Below are 15,440 nucleotides of genomic sequence, written 5' to 3' on the forward strand. Positions count from 1 at the left end.
GCTGAATTAGGCAAAACCTAAGCAACCGATCTGAAAGACACCATTAGTGTGGGCTCTAATCTGTGCTGGCAGGTGACTAAGAAGGGCTGTCAGCCACTGTCATTACAAATATTAGCATCATGTAAATCATGTATTGTTGATTTGTGGGGTGTATATTAATCATCTTAGGGCAGGGGGTGAGCTTTGCTGAAAACAGTGGCATAGGAGATCCATCAACATTTGATTCTCACAAAGCACTCTCAGTTATTTAACAATATTCACTTCCACCACCATCACTGAAAATCCCCAAAGAAATTGATATACATATAGCCATACTTGTAGAAGTGGTTTCTGGCTTCTTAAAGAATAGTCAGCAAGGGATGATCAAGTCTGGCTTCTGAAAATTTTCTTCCAAACCTGAGGTTCTATGAATTAAAGATAACTTTCCTATGTATTTGGGAAAGTAACCCAAATTACTGCTGTTTTTATATCTCATTCAACTTAGAAAAAGACAATCTGGATATATAGTTTTTACTTCAAAAACAAGCAAAACAGCTTGTGATACTCTGAAACGATTAATAGAAAAGTGGTTTGAATTAATGACATTCACAAGAGGAAGCCAAAATTAGAGAGGGTTATTACGAGAGTGTCTGCTGTTTAATCTCACTCTGTATCAACACATTAACCTTGTTTTCTCTGCCTGAACACTAAATCCTACAGTAAAATTAGGTCAGAAACTCACATTAGATCAGATCAACAGATTCATGGCAACCCAAGCATCTGACAAGCTGCGTATGGCCAAGGGCTCATCTCCAGCGTTCTTCTAAGCCTGGAAGCAATGGCTAGCCAGAGGCTCTCCCCGAGCTACCTGTAGATAATTTCTTTAAACTATAAAGCTAGCTGTAGAGCTTTGTGTTTTTGAGCCTTTGTTCATTTAGCTGTCTTCGCTTTGCTTATGAAATGATGCTTTTAGTAACCTTTCTGATACAAATACAGGAAACTTCACATCACCGCATGCCTGCATTGCTGCATTGAAACAAATTCATTGAGGAGAGTTGTATGTGACCAGATTAGCTGCTCATGCTATACTGAGTAGATATAGAATTGACAAAATGCACATCGATGCATTGTTATCACAATGTTTCCTGTGATGTTGTACATAAAATTCCAAAAGTCAAACTAACTAAAGACTATTGGTATACATTGGTACAAAGGGCCATTCTTCCCTGATAAGCATTCTTTGTGTAACCACGAGCTTACGAAAATAAAATGAATGGATTTACAAATTTAATATCACAATAATTTTCTTTTGGGGTAGTAGTAAACCAGCAAAAAAATTAATTTAAATATTTTATTTCTATCATAATTTTCTCCCTACACTTTTGCACAAGAGAGACTAGAGTGGTTTTTGATGCCCTTTGCATAACAGGAAATCTGAAACTCTTAAATCCACATAGTTTTCAACTGCACACACAAGTATACAACCACATGCCCCTTTAAAGGGAGCCATATGTAATCTAATTCCATTTCTGACTGTCACTTTTAAAGAGGAAATATAACCTCATATAGATCCCTTGAGGGCACCCACGGGGAATAGAGACACTGGTAATCAGCCTAAGTAGTCCTCTGTGTCAGAACCACTTTGCTGAAGTCAAGAGCTGTCTCCCAGACTCACAATGTTTGGAGAAATTTTACTAATGTAGTGCTTCATTAATTAGGGGGAAAACACATCTGCTTCCTACAGTAAAAACTGTAGTTGACTAGACATGAGAATTTCCTTTGCCTTTTATTTAGGGGATACTTCTTACATTGGTTTCAAAACAGCCAAAGAAGGTGGTATGAGTACATATTCCAGAATTCAACAAGGATTTTGGTTAAAAGGGATCCAGAACACTGTTCTGCCTGTGGTATGTAAAATGGCCTTTTGATTACCCATCTTCTTCAGCGAATGTTCTTATTTGATGACCTTACAAGGGGTTACATATAAACAGAAGACTTCCAAAGAAAGCATGTTTTAGAGGTGCGTGCAGATATAACTCTGCAGGTCAGCTCTCATTCACCACATCCTTTCTTCTCACTGGCTGTAACCATACACAGTGACCACCAAAGTTTGTCCGTCACTTTTCCCCCTATTTGTGGCAATCTAGGGCACACTAACCCATCTGGAATGAACTACCTTGTTGAAAGGTAGTTTTGCATGTTTGGTTTTTTATGGGCTACTGAATAAAAACAAATCTCATTTATTAGCATCTATACAAAGCTACTGGGATTTAGAGTAGCATAGACCATGAGGCACCAAAATAATTATTTCCATTCTCCATTAATTCTCTCCTTTAAGCATTTCTGTTTCTTACTAAACATCACTTTAAACTGTTAAGAGAAGGACTAGGAACATCATTTCTTTTTCTTTGTTTAGTATTTCTTTCTTACCAGCAAGTTTTTTTCTTCAATAAAGCCCACATGACAGATAGAAGAGAAGATGCAAAGAGTTAATAGTGACAAGGGATCAAGTTGGTTCAAAAATAAGGAACTGGGCTCAGAAACCCTAAGTGACTCAGATCACAGAGCAAGCAAAGGGAGATGGATGTTGTTTATCTAAGGGCTCTATGTTTAAGCTCCCCAGTTGAGCACAAAAGGCATTTCAGCAGTGTGTGCTCCAGAAAGTCAATCACATGAAATCCGATTTCCATGTTTTAAGCATGCCTTGGCAGTCTGCACATTTTTGAAATTGCAACTGGCGCACTTCACAGAGAATTATCATCAATGCCTTTTCAAGGTCAAATGTGCTGCCTTTTAGAATTTCTGGCTTTTATGTCCCATATATTAAATCACAGAATATATTTTGAAGGCATTCAGCAGGAAGATGAAGTGATTTTCGTTAATTTAATGATGTTCATTAATACCTTGTCATGTTTTTTTCTACTTGATACTAATTGCAAAGTAAAAAAAAAAAAAAAAACACTGAGATATGTGTTATATTTAAATATGGGTGTTCTGTGTTTGCCAGTATCCTAGAAACTCTTAAATGCCTGCTGGAATAGAATCCAGTTCACGGACTCTGTAAATAATAGACATATCTCATTAGGAATGTCGAAGTGAAGTACACATTGAAGAGAGATTAGCATTATTTGAAAATTGTCATACACCCACGACACTGCACAAATTAAAACCACATTCAGGCATTACTATGGTACCTAGACTAGATTGTTTGCAGAAATGGTACAGTGTGTCCTCACACCAGACAGTGAGGGAGGCCTTTAGACTCCTCCTCAAACAGAAGCATTGCTGGTCTGTCTTTGTTATTTTTTTTTCTCTCCAAGCCCCTCCTCAATTTCATGCTAGGACATCTATGCCATTTTGCTCTACACTGGGTTTTGCTTTTGGAAAAGAAAAGTGATTTGGAGAAGTGTCAACAATTTTGGGCTCTCATAGGATTCTTACACGTGCAAGATATTTACACATTAAACTAGAATTCCAGGAAAAAAAGATTTGGGGCAGGGTTGAATAAGAAAGAACTGAGTTTATAAATAGCAAGACACATATTGTATCTTTTAATTCCTAAAACATGCAACGGTTATGGGGCAAGGATTAATTGTTATTTGGGATATGGTCATTTTCACCTAGGTCTAGAGGACACCCCATAGTCCTCTCTCAGATGCTCAGTTGGTCAGTTTTACTTTCCCATTGAGTTTCTACTAGATGTGAATGATTCCCAGAGGGGTAAGATCTATGGGTCTTTTGTGACCTATCCCTTTCAGATCTGTGGTGGGATAGCCCCGCACCTTAGGTCTTCCCCTGGCATTCTGTGTTACACTAGGAATTGTTCCAACCAAGGCTCTGGGTCCTGCTGTTTGTTCCAATCTTTACCTGAAGTTCCAGTGAAACTTCAATCAGAAAGAAGGGCAAGCTTAGTGAGGCTGCCCCTCTGTTTCTTTCCCTGCTAGCTCTCCTCCAATGCTGTGGGTCCAACATTGCTCAGTCCTCCTTTGTGGCTCCCTGACTATATTTGTTAGGCTCTTTCACAAGTTCCTAATCCTGTGAAGTTTTAGGTGGCCTTGGGAATATTCCTGGGGTGTTGATCACTTTAAAATTTAAGTTCTAGGTGTCCTTCTTGTTCTGAAAACTCATGATGTAAAAACTTACAGGAAGATTAAGGTGATTCTCAATACTCTGGTGTAGAACTCTTATTATGATCTCTACCCAAAGTCTGGGTTTTTTACCCAAGCCTCCATCCAAAACCTCCACCTGAGTAGTCGCAAGGCCTTTGAACATTTACACATCAAAATGGACTCCTATTCTCTGCGATTTGCCTTAAACTTGCTTCACGTTCAGTCTTGGCCATTTCATAAAGTAGAAATGTCATCTTGTTAGTTCAAGAAATAACAGCACACAACAGGGAGCAAAACAGCAGACCAACCCAAAGGTCCTCGCCATTTACTCTCCCTACTCAATACCTAAGTCCCATCAATCAGAAAGAGTATATTGTGCTCAGAATTTAGCTACCGTACCCAATTTTGTTACATCCAGTCACCATTATTCCTTGTGAATTAAAATCAGACAGGAGAGTTGATTTACATGTGGTTTTTATTTGATGATCAAAATATGTTAGACTTAACTCTAATGTACAAGGTGGAAGTTAATGCAGACCAGTTTTGTTTTGTTTTGTTTTGTTTTGTTTTGTTTTGTTTTTCAGCTTAGTAAGTGATCTCTGCATTGTAATATAGTCCTAGGAAGTCGTCTGGTTAGTCCAGCAAAATGAGCTCAAGTTCATATAATTGCATCTCTGACACATTGCTCATCATATAGCAATAGAAGTTGATGTACCTCCATGTATCTAGATACTTGCACTCAAGTGCCTAAGAGTTCTAATTTCTACACCATTTTTTATTGGTGCCTCTTTAAACACGGGTCGGTAAAAGCATTTGAAATTTAGCCACTTCTGTTGTCACTGTGTTTGGATATTTCTACAGAAGTTTATTAAAGGTTGTTAATGCAATACAGAAGCCAGTGGGAAAGAAGTGTACATTGTGGTGCTCTGAGGGGCCGGCAGGATGTTGCAATAAATAATTCTAGTTGTTTACTTATCAAAACAATTCATTGTTGATTTACAACTGCAAGAGTGCAAAGCTTTAGATTGCACTGCTATAATTCTTTAGTAATCTTATTACCCACCTTCTTTGCTTTGAATGACAAAAAAAAACCCTTAACATTAACATTCAAAATTAAAGTAAAACACACATGTGCACACAGAAATGTTTCAGTAATTCTACACAGAAAAATTTTTGTGAAAAGTTACTTAGCATACTCCAGCAAAAATTTCAACATTAAGTTAAGCTTAATAAATTTTAACAATCCAGAGGTAAATCAGTGTGCTCTTTCTAAAACAACTCGTTCTAGTTCTCTCTATCTCCCTCCCTACTCTTTCATTCCATCCCTCCTTTTGTGCTCCTTCCATCTTTCGCTAACATGTAAAACATTTTCTTTAAAGTACTAGTTTTATGCAACATTACTGAACCTCTTTATGACCTAAACAATTGAACTTGAAAAAATATTTTCATTTTCTTATTATTGTAATCTTCCTAGAGAGCATGCAAATAACACTTTAGATAGAAAATTCTTTGTGAACTATCCAAACATCCAATCACTATTCAGTCATGCAGATAGTGGAAAGAAGTAATTTTCTACATTTTGAAATTTTGAACTTGGTAAATCAATTCCAGTAATAAAAGAGGATTCCATAAAACATGGTGTGTGGCTGCAGGGAAACATGCACACAGGGGGAAAAAACCTGCTTTATTTTTCTCTATAAAAACAACAAAAATAAGAATTGTGTCTCTTTCTTTCGTGTGCTCACACTAGGAGCTTAACCACTATTTGGAAGGCTGCATTCTGGGGCTCATTAGCTTGTCACTAGTACGTGTTACATCATGAAAGCAATTTCATTTGAACAAACCCAGGACCCTTGGTACCAACCAAGAGGTATAATTGCCTTAAAATTGCACAGGAGCATACACCAAGGATTCTGACTGCCTTCAGAGGCTCATGAACATCTCATTATTCACTGGTCTTGGTCATATTGTAGGAAGAAGATGAACTCTATTTTAAGGTAAGAACTATAAACATAGGCCATTAAAGGTGGACATTCTCATAAAACTTTGGCTGTTAAAAATGTATCTGTGCTCCCTGGTGCTTTTATCAAGAGATTGTTCAACACAAGCTTTTATGGGGAGAAAATTGAATTCTCTCCTCATCCCATCTGTACCGCCATATGCACAAAGCACAGGCAAGTAACTGTTGTTAACGAAGGCCAGGATCTGTCAGCAGGATAGATGAGCTTTCTGTAGAGCCCAGGTGTCTGTTTCACTATGCATCCCGCCAAGACTCTGACCAGCCTCTTCTTGGCCAGGTGTCAGCGACACAGTCTTAGCAGGATTTGGAGATTTCCCCCAACCCTCATGGAATGCAGCGCCTTATGCTTACCGTTTGATTGTTTCTTCCTGTCGTCTACGTTTCTCGTTCTTCTCCTTCAAGTAAGCCAGGTTCGTCTCGTTTCTCAAGCGATCATTCTCGCGAGCAATGTCGGACGCGTTTTGAATAACTAGGCCATCATATGCCTTCATTCCCATATCCTCAATATACTGGAAAAAAGTGTCCAAAGGATCTTCTTCAGCATTAACACTCATCATCTTGGAAGGTATCATGGAGACGGGATGCTTTCTGCAGATTGACAACACATCATACACTTAGCAAGAGTATTAAGTTTCTTCCCTAAGATTATGTGATCTCAAACCTCCAGTGAGTTGCCAGGCTTCTTAGGATATCTGTAACCTTGGTGAGTTAGAATATTTAAGAGTCATCGAGGTGGCTCAGTGGGTAAAAGAGCTTGCTGGTGTATCTAATGTCCTGGATTCTAGTCTCAGAATTCATCAGGTGGAAGAACATAACTAACTGACTCTCCAAGTTGACCTCTGATCCCTACATATCACCATGGCCCACTTGTGCTCACTTTAAATATACACTGTAAATATATTAATGTAATTAAACTTCCTTTAAGTTATGTTGAGTAAGAACATAAAGTTGTTATAGAAGACCATTAATAAAAATATTAGAATTAAAAAAACTATACCTTATTCATATTATTTTAGACTTCTCTGTTCCCTTGAATGAACCTTAATTTTACATAAACAATTAAGACATACATTTTAATATAAGTTTTTCATTGAGGAAAATATCTCATTAGGAAGTGCAGGTTCCCAGAGTGTTTGGAATAACATGAAATGAGTGTTACTTGAGTATCAAATGTGTCATCTAAGCAGCAACATCAGCAGGACAAAGGAGCAGAGCTCTGTCCTGCCACCTGTGAATGCGTACCTGTTGTAGCTGAAGATATTTGCTTTGCATAATTACAGTCATGATTTGTTTCTGTAAATGTGTTGTTATAATACCATGAATCCAAATTCTGTATTTTCATTATCATAATGACATTTCCATGCATATTTAAATAAAAATTAAGTTATGTTGGAGAAAAAATTAAATTATATTTCTCATTAAATATTTAAGTGAAAATGTATAAAACTTAAATATCCATACAAAATATGATCGTGATCAAGAAAAAACAATTTGACATCTAATCTGTATACTTTGTGACCATGTGTTATTTTCAAAATGGCCCTATATAATAACTTCATATCATAATTAACTATGACACATACGGTGTATTGTCAGAACCATTCACATCCTCAGCAGTCTTGCAGCAGTAGCTTCGATACCTTTATAGAATTGTTAATTAAAAGTCTTTAAGTCTTTAAAAACTTAAGTCACAGGAGCAGTGACTGACAAATCAAAGCAAAAGCAAACAGTATTTCAAAGATGGAACTTATACCAAGTGCATATCTTCACATATCCCGTCTGTAAAGTGAGAAAGACACATCTCTCATTGTGGGGAGCCTACAGAAGGCGGCTATCATCCTTGCAGCCATCTTGAGCCATATACCCTGATAAGAGACTTGATTACAATAGCCTACAACAGCTGAGCACACTCTGATAGCATCTTGTTTTAGATACCCAGGATTTTCCCTTGGGTGTGTGAGACTTAAAGTTGTGATTTAGAGCCAAGACTTAAGGGCGTGACTTAGAGATCAGATTTAGAGGTAAGACCTAAGGGTGTGACTTAAGGGCATGACTTAAGGGTGTGACTTAGAAGTGAGACATATAAAAGGCAAGAGGCAGACAGAAGAGTTCAGTACAACTTGGAGTAGGAATTAGGCATTAGGTAGAAGACACTTGGACTAGAGAACTCAGAAGAACTAGGTAGTAGGCATTAGGCACTTAGCACTTGGAACTTGGAACTTGGAGTCACTAGGGACTAGGAACTAGGGACTTGGAGAGAAGAAGAGAGACTGAAGAATAAATGGGATTTAATCACACTCTGTCTGGTCTCCATTGCTCGCATCCGTCCTTACTCTCTCTTGCTGAACATCGACCCGCGGACTGGAGCAGCTTGGGGAAGTGAGGGCTAACAAGTTAGTCTCCAAGGATTTTGGCAGTGCGGGTTCCAACATTGACAGAGCAATCCGCAACATTTTGGCCCCCAAACGTGGGGCAGCGCAGGCCGCGACATCCCATTAGTTATGATTAGTAGAAAGAAGGGTTATGAAGAATTTGGAGTAGAACTAAACAGTCCCATGCACATTAAAGTGTGCTAATATCACAGTAATGTAATGAAGAAGCCTGTCAACAATGTCAGTGCGTGGTGAATGTGTGGGCTGATGGATGGGTGCATGCATGCATAGATGGCTGGGTTGATGCCTGGAAGCATGCGTGTATGCGTAGATGGATGGATAGATAAATTCATGTATGCATGCATAGATAGATGGGTTGATGGAGGGTACATGCGTGCATAGATGGATGAGTAGATGCATGGGTGCATATATGCATAGATGGATGGGTAGATGGATGCATGCATAGATGGATAGGTAGATGGATGCATGCATAGATGGATGGGTTGGCGGAAGGATGTATACATGCATAGATGAATGGGTTGATAGAAGGGTACATGCATGCATAGATGGATGAGTAGATGAATTGATGGTTCAACAGAAAATTTTAGAAATCACCAGGTCTTGAAGAACTTTCCAAGTATTCAAGATAGGGCAGGAAACTGCCTTAATAACAATAAAGGACAAAATTGCATACTTTTTTTATCTTCTGTGTTAATAAGACTTCCTTAATTTTCCATTCCCCATGGTGTAGAAAACTGATAGAAGTGAATGGCACACGTTAACAAACAAAAACCTATATCCTTTGAAAATCATAGAAATGTTGATTTACTGCAAAAAAGTGTAGAAGTTTTTAAGTATACATCATAATCATTCTGAAATGAAAAATCATATTTCATAACCTAGGTTATAGTTACAAAAATCTCATTTCGTATCATAATTTATTAGCCTTTTGGCTACCATTTAACCCAGATTTGAATCACAGGCTGATCTTAAATTTGTTCCAAGTATGACATTTTAAAAACTAAAGGTTGTTTGTTGCCTTTGGATCTTTATGTTAAATTTTTTTATTATGTTTTGTTTGATTTTTAAGCTCCAGTAGGTTAAAGCTTAGTAGTCTTTCCATTCTAGATACATAATGCAATTGAATTGTATTTTCACATCAGTCCACCAGGTTACATGCTTAAGTGGTGGGCACCTAGAAGAGAAGAAAGTTACTACTGTGAATGAATTCCACTTTGGTGAGAGGAATGCAGTAAAGTGTCTTTTAGCTAGCTAAAGCATTACTATTGTCAGGAATTGACTTGTATGAAGAACATCCATAGTAGGTACTCCAGGCTACAAAAAGACCAGCCTAAATTTATGACAATTAATCTTGCCTCAGTTAAGCAAGCCAGCTCAGTATTATAAGCATGCTAGAGGTAATACCTCAGGCTAGAATGATTCCTCCTACTCTGTCCTCCAGCAAAACGGTATTTCTCCCAGGTGTAAGAAGCATGATTATCCAATGAGATTTATTTATTTATTTATTCATTTATTTATTTAGCTGATGTTTTCCACCGATCCCTGTGATTTTTACACAGTCTATATATTGTAATTATTAACAAAGCTTGTTGATCATTTCTGAACATTCTGAACATTAATTATCATTATTAATGACCTAATTGCATGGAGTTTAAACTGTTGTTGTGAGGAAATGTGAAATAATATTATTGCTAAATATTTATACATGCAAAAGGTATTTCTTTAAATCACATGGATTTTTTTGAGATGAGAATCAACATATTGTCAACTTACACTTCATATTATAAAAATGGGTTGCATGTTTATGTATGTGCCTATACCCACCTCTAGGAAGGTATTTGGTCATATGATCATCCATCTATTTAAGAGCCTACTGGGCACCTGTTACCAACAAGGCACTGATAAATGTCAAATTGCAGTAGAAGACTAGAATGAATAATGCATCACATCTAATTCTGGTACAGTTTATGTCACCAGCTGGCCATGCATGCTTTACTTCCACTATTTTTGGGATAAATAGATAAAATTTCTCAACATTGACACATGTTCTTTAAAATAAGATTAGCATCCTGTCAATGATCAAGCTCACAGTATTTGGTTTGCTGGTGCCCATGGAAATCAGCATACAGTGTGTTGGTTTCTGAAGAAGTCCTGTAGGCACAAGTGAAAGTTTTTCCATGTGCTCTAAAAATCTCAAATAATTTGTTTCTAGGTCTATGGTTTACATTAACTAATACGTTTAAGCTTCACTTTACATTTAAAAATTGATGGCACTTGAAATGGGTTGCATCATGGACTACATGAGGATTTGGTTTAAAAGCTGTATATGTGTTCAATAAGCCTGATTATAATATTGCTAGTGGAACCTTTTACCAAACCATTTATTTATTTATTTATTTATTTATTTATTTATTTATTTATTTATTTAATTTATCTATCTATCTATCTATCTATTTATCTATCTATCTATTTATTTATTACACTCCAGATTTTATTCCCCTCCTGGTCCACCCTCTGACTGTTCCACATCACATACCTTCTCCCTGCCCCGCCACCCTGTCTCCATGAAGATGTCCCCACCCTTATCCTCAACCCTACCAGACCTCTAAACTTCCTGGGACCTGAAGACTCTTGAGGGTTAGGTGCATCTTCTCTGATTAAACCCAGACCCAGAAGTCCTCTGCTGTATATGTGTTGTGGGCCTCATATCAGCTGGTGTATACTGCCTGGTTGGTGGTCCAGTGTTTGAGGGATCTCAGGGGTCCCGGTTAATTGAGACTGCTGGTCTTCCTACAGGGTCGCCCTCCTCCTCAACTTCTTTCAGCTTTTCCTTAATTCAACCACAAGGGTCAACAACTTCTGTCCATTGATTGGGTACAAATATCTGCATCTGACTCTTTCAGCTGCTTGTTGGGTCTTTCAGAGGGCATCATGATAGGTCCCTTTTTGTGAGTACTCCATAGCCTCAGTAACAGTGTTAGGCCTTGGGGCCTCCCCTTGAACTCAAACCCATTTTGGGCCTGTAATTGGACCTTCTTTTCCTCAGGCTCCTCTCTATTTCCATCCCTGAAGTTCTTTCAGACAGGAACAATTAGGGGTCAGAGTTTTGAATGTGGGATGACAACCCCATCCTTCACTTGAAGCCCTTTTTTTCTGCTGGATGTTGGCTCTAAAAGTTCCCTCTCCTCACTGTATGGCATTTCAACAATTCTTCTAAAATCAAATGTTTCTATTAGAGACATGTATGAATTTATATTTAATTGAGAGGTTTATGATATCACGACATCCATGAGGAGGTGAGAGGACAAGTTGAGGAAGTTGGCTACTCTGCTCCATCATGTGGGACCTGGAGATCCAAATCAAACTGTCTGGCTTGCTACCAAGTACCTTTACCAGATGAGCCATCTGTCACCAACCACATATTAGTGTTTAAATTAAACTTGTTTAGAAAATACCTATTGAGTGATATTTTATGTGTGTATATATGTGTGTGTTTCTAAAAGACCAACTAAATTTTACTGTCTATTTAAACAGATTTGCAATTCAAGAGCCAAGAAGTACAAGCCTTTGATGGGCTAGATATGGAGTGTGCTTTAGTGAACACCTATCTTTTTCATAAGTGTATACTCTGAAAACACATTTATGGATTACCAGATTTTCATGCTTATTGCAGCAAATGGTAGCACTTGTAGCCAGGTAAGTAGACAACACACACACACACACACACACACACACACACACATGCATGTGCACCTGCATGTCTATATGTGTATTTATATTCAGGCATGCTTGCCATAGCATAATAAAGGTCAGAGATCAACTCTTTCTCCCACCACCTGTAGAATCTGATAATGGAACTAGGGTTACAAGGCCACACAAAAGTACCTCTACCTCTGAGCCATCATGTTGGATCTGCCAATTCTTAACTGTCAAAATTATATTTCACAACATGGCTCCTTGATAAACTAATTCTATTTTGAAACATGTGGAAAGAATATTTAAGACAATACTACTTCCTTCATCACAAATGTTCACATGAGAACCAAGTTAGGAATTAATATATTTCTTTACCAACCAAATAACGTGTAGTCGATATATTTATCCATGACACCTCTCATTGCACATATATAAAACACAAAGACATTGGGATTTATGGACCAAATGGCACATTCCATTCCAATTCTTCCAACATGGCTTTTCCAGAATAAAGGATATCTTTCAGACAAATGAGCTCTCTCACAATGAACAGAGTCCAAAGAAATTTTAACTTTGTGTTGTCTACCTACCTGGCTACAACTGCTACCATTTGCTGCAATAAGCATGAAAATCTGGTAACTCATAAATGTGTTTTCAGAGTGTACACTTATGAAAAAGATAGGTGTTCACTAAAGCATGCTCCATATCTAGCCCATCAAAGGCTTGTACTTCTTGGCTCTTGAATTGCAAATCTGTTTAAATAGAAAGTAAAATTTAGTTGGTCTTTTAGAAAGCACTGTTAAAAGGCAACTGGGTTTTTACATTTTATGTACCATCTTTGGTATATTTTTTCAATAACTAGCCATCTCCCTTTCTTGGCTTTGAATTAAATATAGCAACAACAGAATGCATAAGGTTGAAGGAGAATTTCTGCCTTCTTATGGCCGACAATAAATTTTTGCACCCATTGTTTGTTTAAAACAAATGGGAGACTTTTGCTGCCTACCTCTATTTTTGGAGTGTTGTGTCTCCATTCTAAAAGTAGACAAAGGTGTGCTTTCTTTGGAAGTCACAGCACTGTTTCAAATTCTGAAGTTCTATGTATGTATTTATTGAAATTCATGGCTAAATTTTAAAATCATATCAGGCATTCTCCTGGATTAGTCAAATGACCAGTGCAGAATCCCGGGAAACACACAGCAAAATTAGGGTCTTTACTGTATGCCCTCTTGTATTTCTCGGCTCTGCATCTTCAGAGATTCTCTCCATTTAATATTTAGATTACTGTGTCTACAATCCTGAATGATCATATCAAAGCTACAGATGTTGGGTTAGATATTAAAGTGAGTGATTCTTTTTCACCTTTCAATTTATACTGTTCTTTCATTATGTTACCTATGACCTATTGACCACACCCTTCACAAAGACAATAGTTTATAATATTGTGATTTTGTGACTTATAGCCCATGGACCACACCCTTCACAATTAGAGTGTGTAATATTGTAACTTTGTTATTTATAGCCTGTTGACCACACCTTTTACAAAGCCTACAGAGTGTAATATTGTATCTTTGTTGTTTATAGTCTGTTGACCACACCCTTCACAAAGACTACAGCGAAATGCAGTGCAATATTGGGACGCTTTCTAAAATCTGAAACTTGATTTAACTAAAATGTACTAATTAAACTCTTATCATGGCCAAAAAATTAAACTAAGCATTTAACATCATATTGAATTTTCTACATATATTTTTTAACAGAGCCATCATTGCTCCTTACCAGTGTTAAATCTAGACCTGATATTGATGTTGATATTAATTCTTCCCAAATGTTCCCACAGAAATAAAACTCTCATTACCCAAACACACACAGTAAAAAAATCATGTATGTCCAAATGATACTGACAGAAACATAAAATTAGAAAATCCCCATTTTTTTCTCTTTGTAGCTGATACTTTCATCAAAGAAACTCGAGACCTAAACCATTATGTAATACTTAGCATTAAAGAGAAACTTAAGTTGTATTTTTTAAAGTAAATGCATACAAATTTCACCAAGGTCATGTGATTATATGGTATTTTCCATCCACCAATGAGGAAACCCACTGTGTGTAGTGTCGGTTCACAGAGTCTATTTACTATGTCATCAACTCATGGGGAGATTGAGTTCCCCAAAGACACACACTGGTGTGTGAGAGAAGTCACACAAAGAGATTCAAATGAACAGTCAAACTGTCTTGTTCTCTTTGATCTGTGTCTAAGCATCTCTCTTCCCTTTGTTTAAAATCCTGAACCAATTCTTGAATTGGTGTAACCTCCTGCGTTACTATACCTACCACTCCAGCTCTGTAAGGGTGGCTTTGGTGGAAGTGCACACTCACTCCATAAGATGTTAGTTCTCCTTACCCAGAGCAGAATTTCATATGTACCAGCATCCTCTGAGTAAACCAATTCCACCAGTTTCCTGATCAGTAGTGGGTTTTTTTGTCTTTTTTTTTTCCTTTCTAAACTTTTTACCCCACATTTTTAAAATAAAGCTCTTCTCTGTGTAAGACTTAGCTTTTCCAAGAAACTTCTTTAATCTTATTTTTTCCACCTACATTGAGTGTTTGAGAATGAGAAAAAAATGATTTGGGAAAGAATTGCTTTACCATATTTAAAGTCTCATAAGAATCTCTGCATTTTAGATCCCAGTAAATCCTGCAAGATAATATTATGACCAGCATAAAGTAAAGTTCACTTTATGCCCTTGTCATAACGTGATTGGTGATCCACTGAAATATCATATGCATAGAAAAGAATAAATGATGTAGGGCTGGATATTTTACCCTTTCTTTCTGTTTAAGTTTTAATTCATTTGAGGATCATGCAAAATTCCTAGTGTCTATTCTTCTTATATTTTTGAGGCTTTCAAATGGCACTTGTCTTAATGCTCTATGAAGTTCTTGGGATTTTTGTTATTAAAATTTAATTTTCCTTCTCATTACAATCATTGAATTTCCCTAAGGTGGAGAATGCTAGGTGCTTAGGTCCAATGAAAGTCTCCCCAGATGATTTTGACTATTTTGTTCTTGTTGGGTTGTTGCATTGTTCAGCAGTATAAGGACCATTTTACATTTTTTTGCATGTACTTACACCAATCTAAAACCACACAGCACACACGGCATATGAAAAAATATGTAGTAATCAGGCTTCACATGCATATGTTAAACACATACCCAAATTCCTATTTGAAATTTGCTAA

The 15,440-nt window shown here is 37.2% G+C and overlaps 1 protein-coding gene across 5 annotated transcripts in view; it reads right to left on the reverse strand.

Moving 5' to 3' along the window:
* Positions 1–15,440, reverse strand: part of Nyap2 (neuronal tyrosine-phosphorylated phosphoinositide-3-kinase adaptor 2) — a 270,048-nt gene that overhangs the window by 251,693 nt on the left and 2,915 nt on the right. For all 5 annotated transcript variants that reach the window (XM_076914930.1, XM_076914927.1, XM_034521092.2 and 2 more), the window contains one exon: positions 6,460–6,696. In XM_076914930.1, the coding sequence (XP_076771045.1) occupies positions 6,460–6,680 (221 nt within the window). In that variant the 5' untranslated portion in view covers positions 6,681–6,696. The remainder of the gene's footprint in view (positions 1–6,459; positions 6,697–15,440) is intronic.

This window comes from Arvicanthis niloticus, chromosome 17 (genome assembly GCF_011762505.2).
Source record: "Arvicanthis niloticus isolate mArvNil1 chromosome 17, mArvNil1.pat.X, whole genome shotgun sequence".
NCBI lineage: Eukaryota > Metazoa > Chordata > Mammalia > Rodentia > Muridae > Arvicanthis > Arvicanthis niloticus.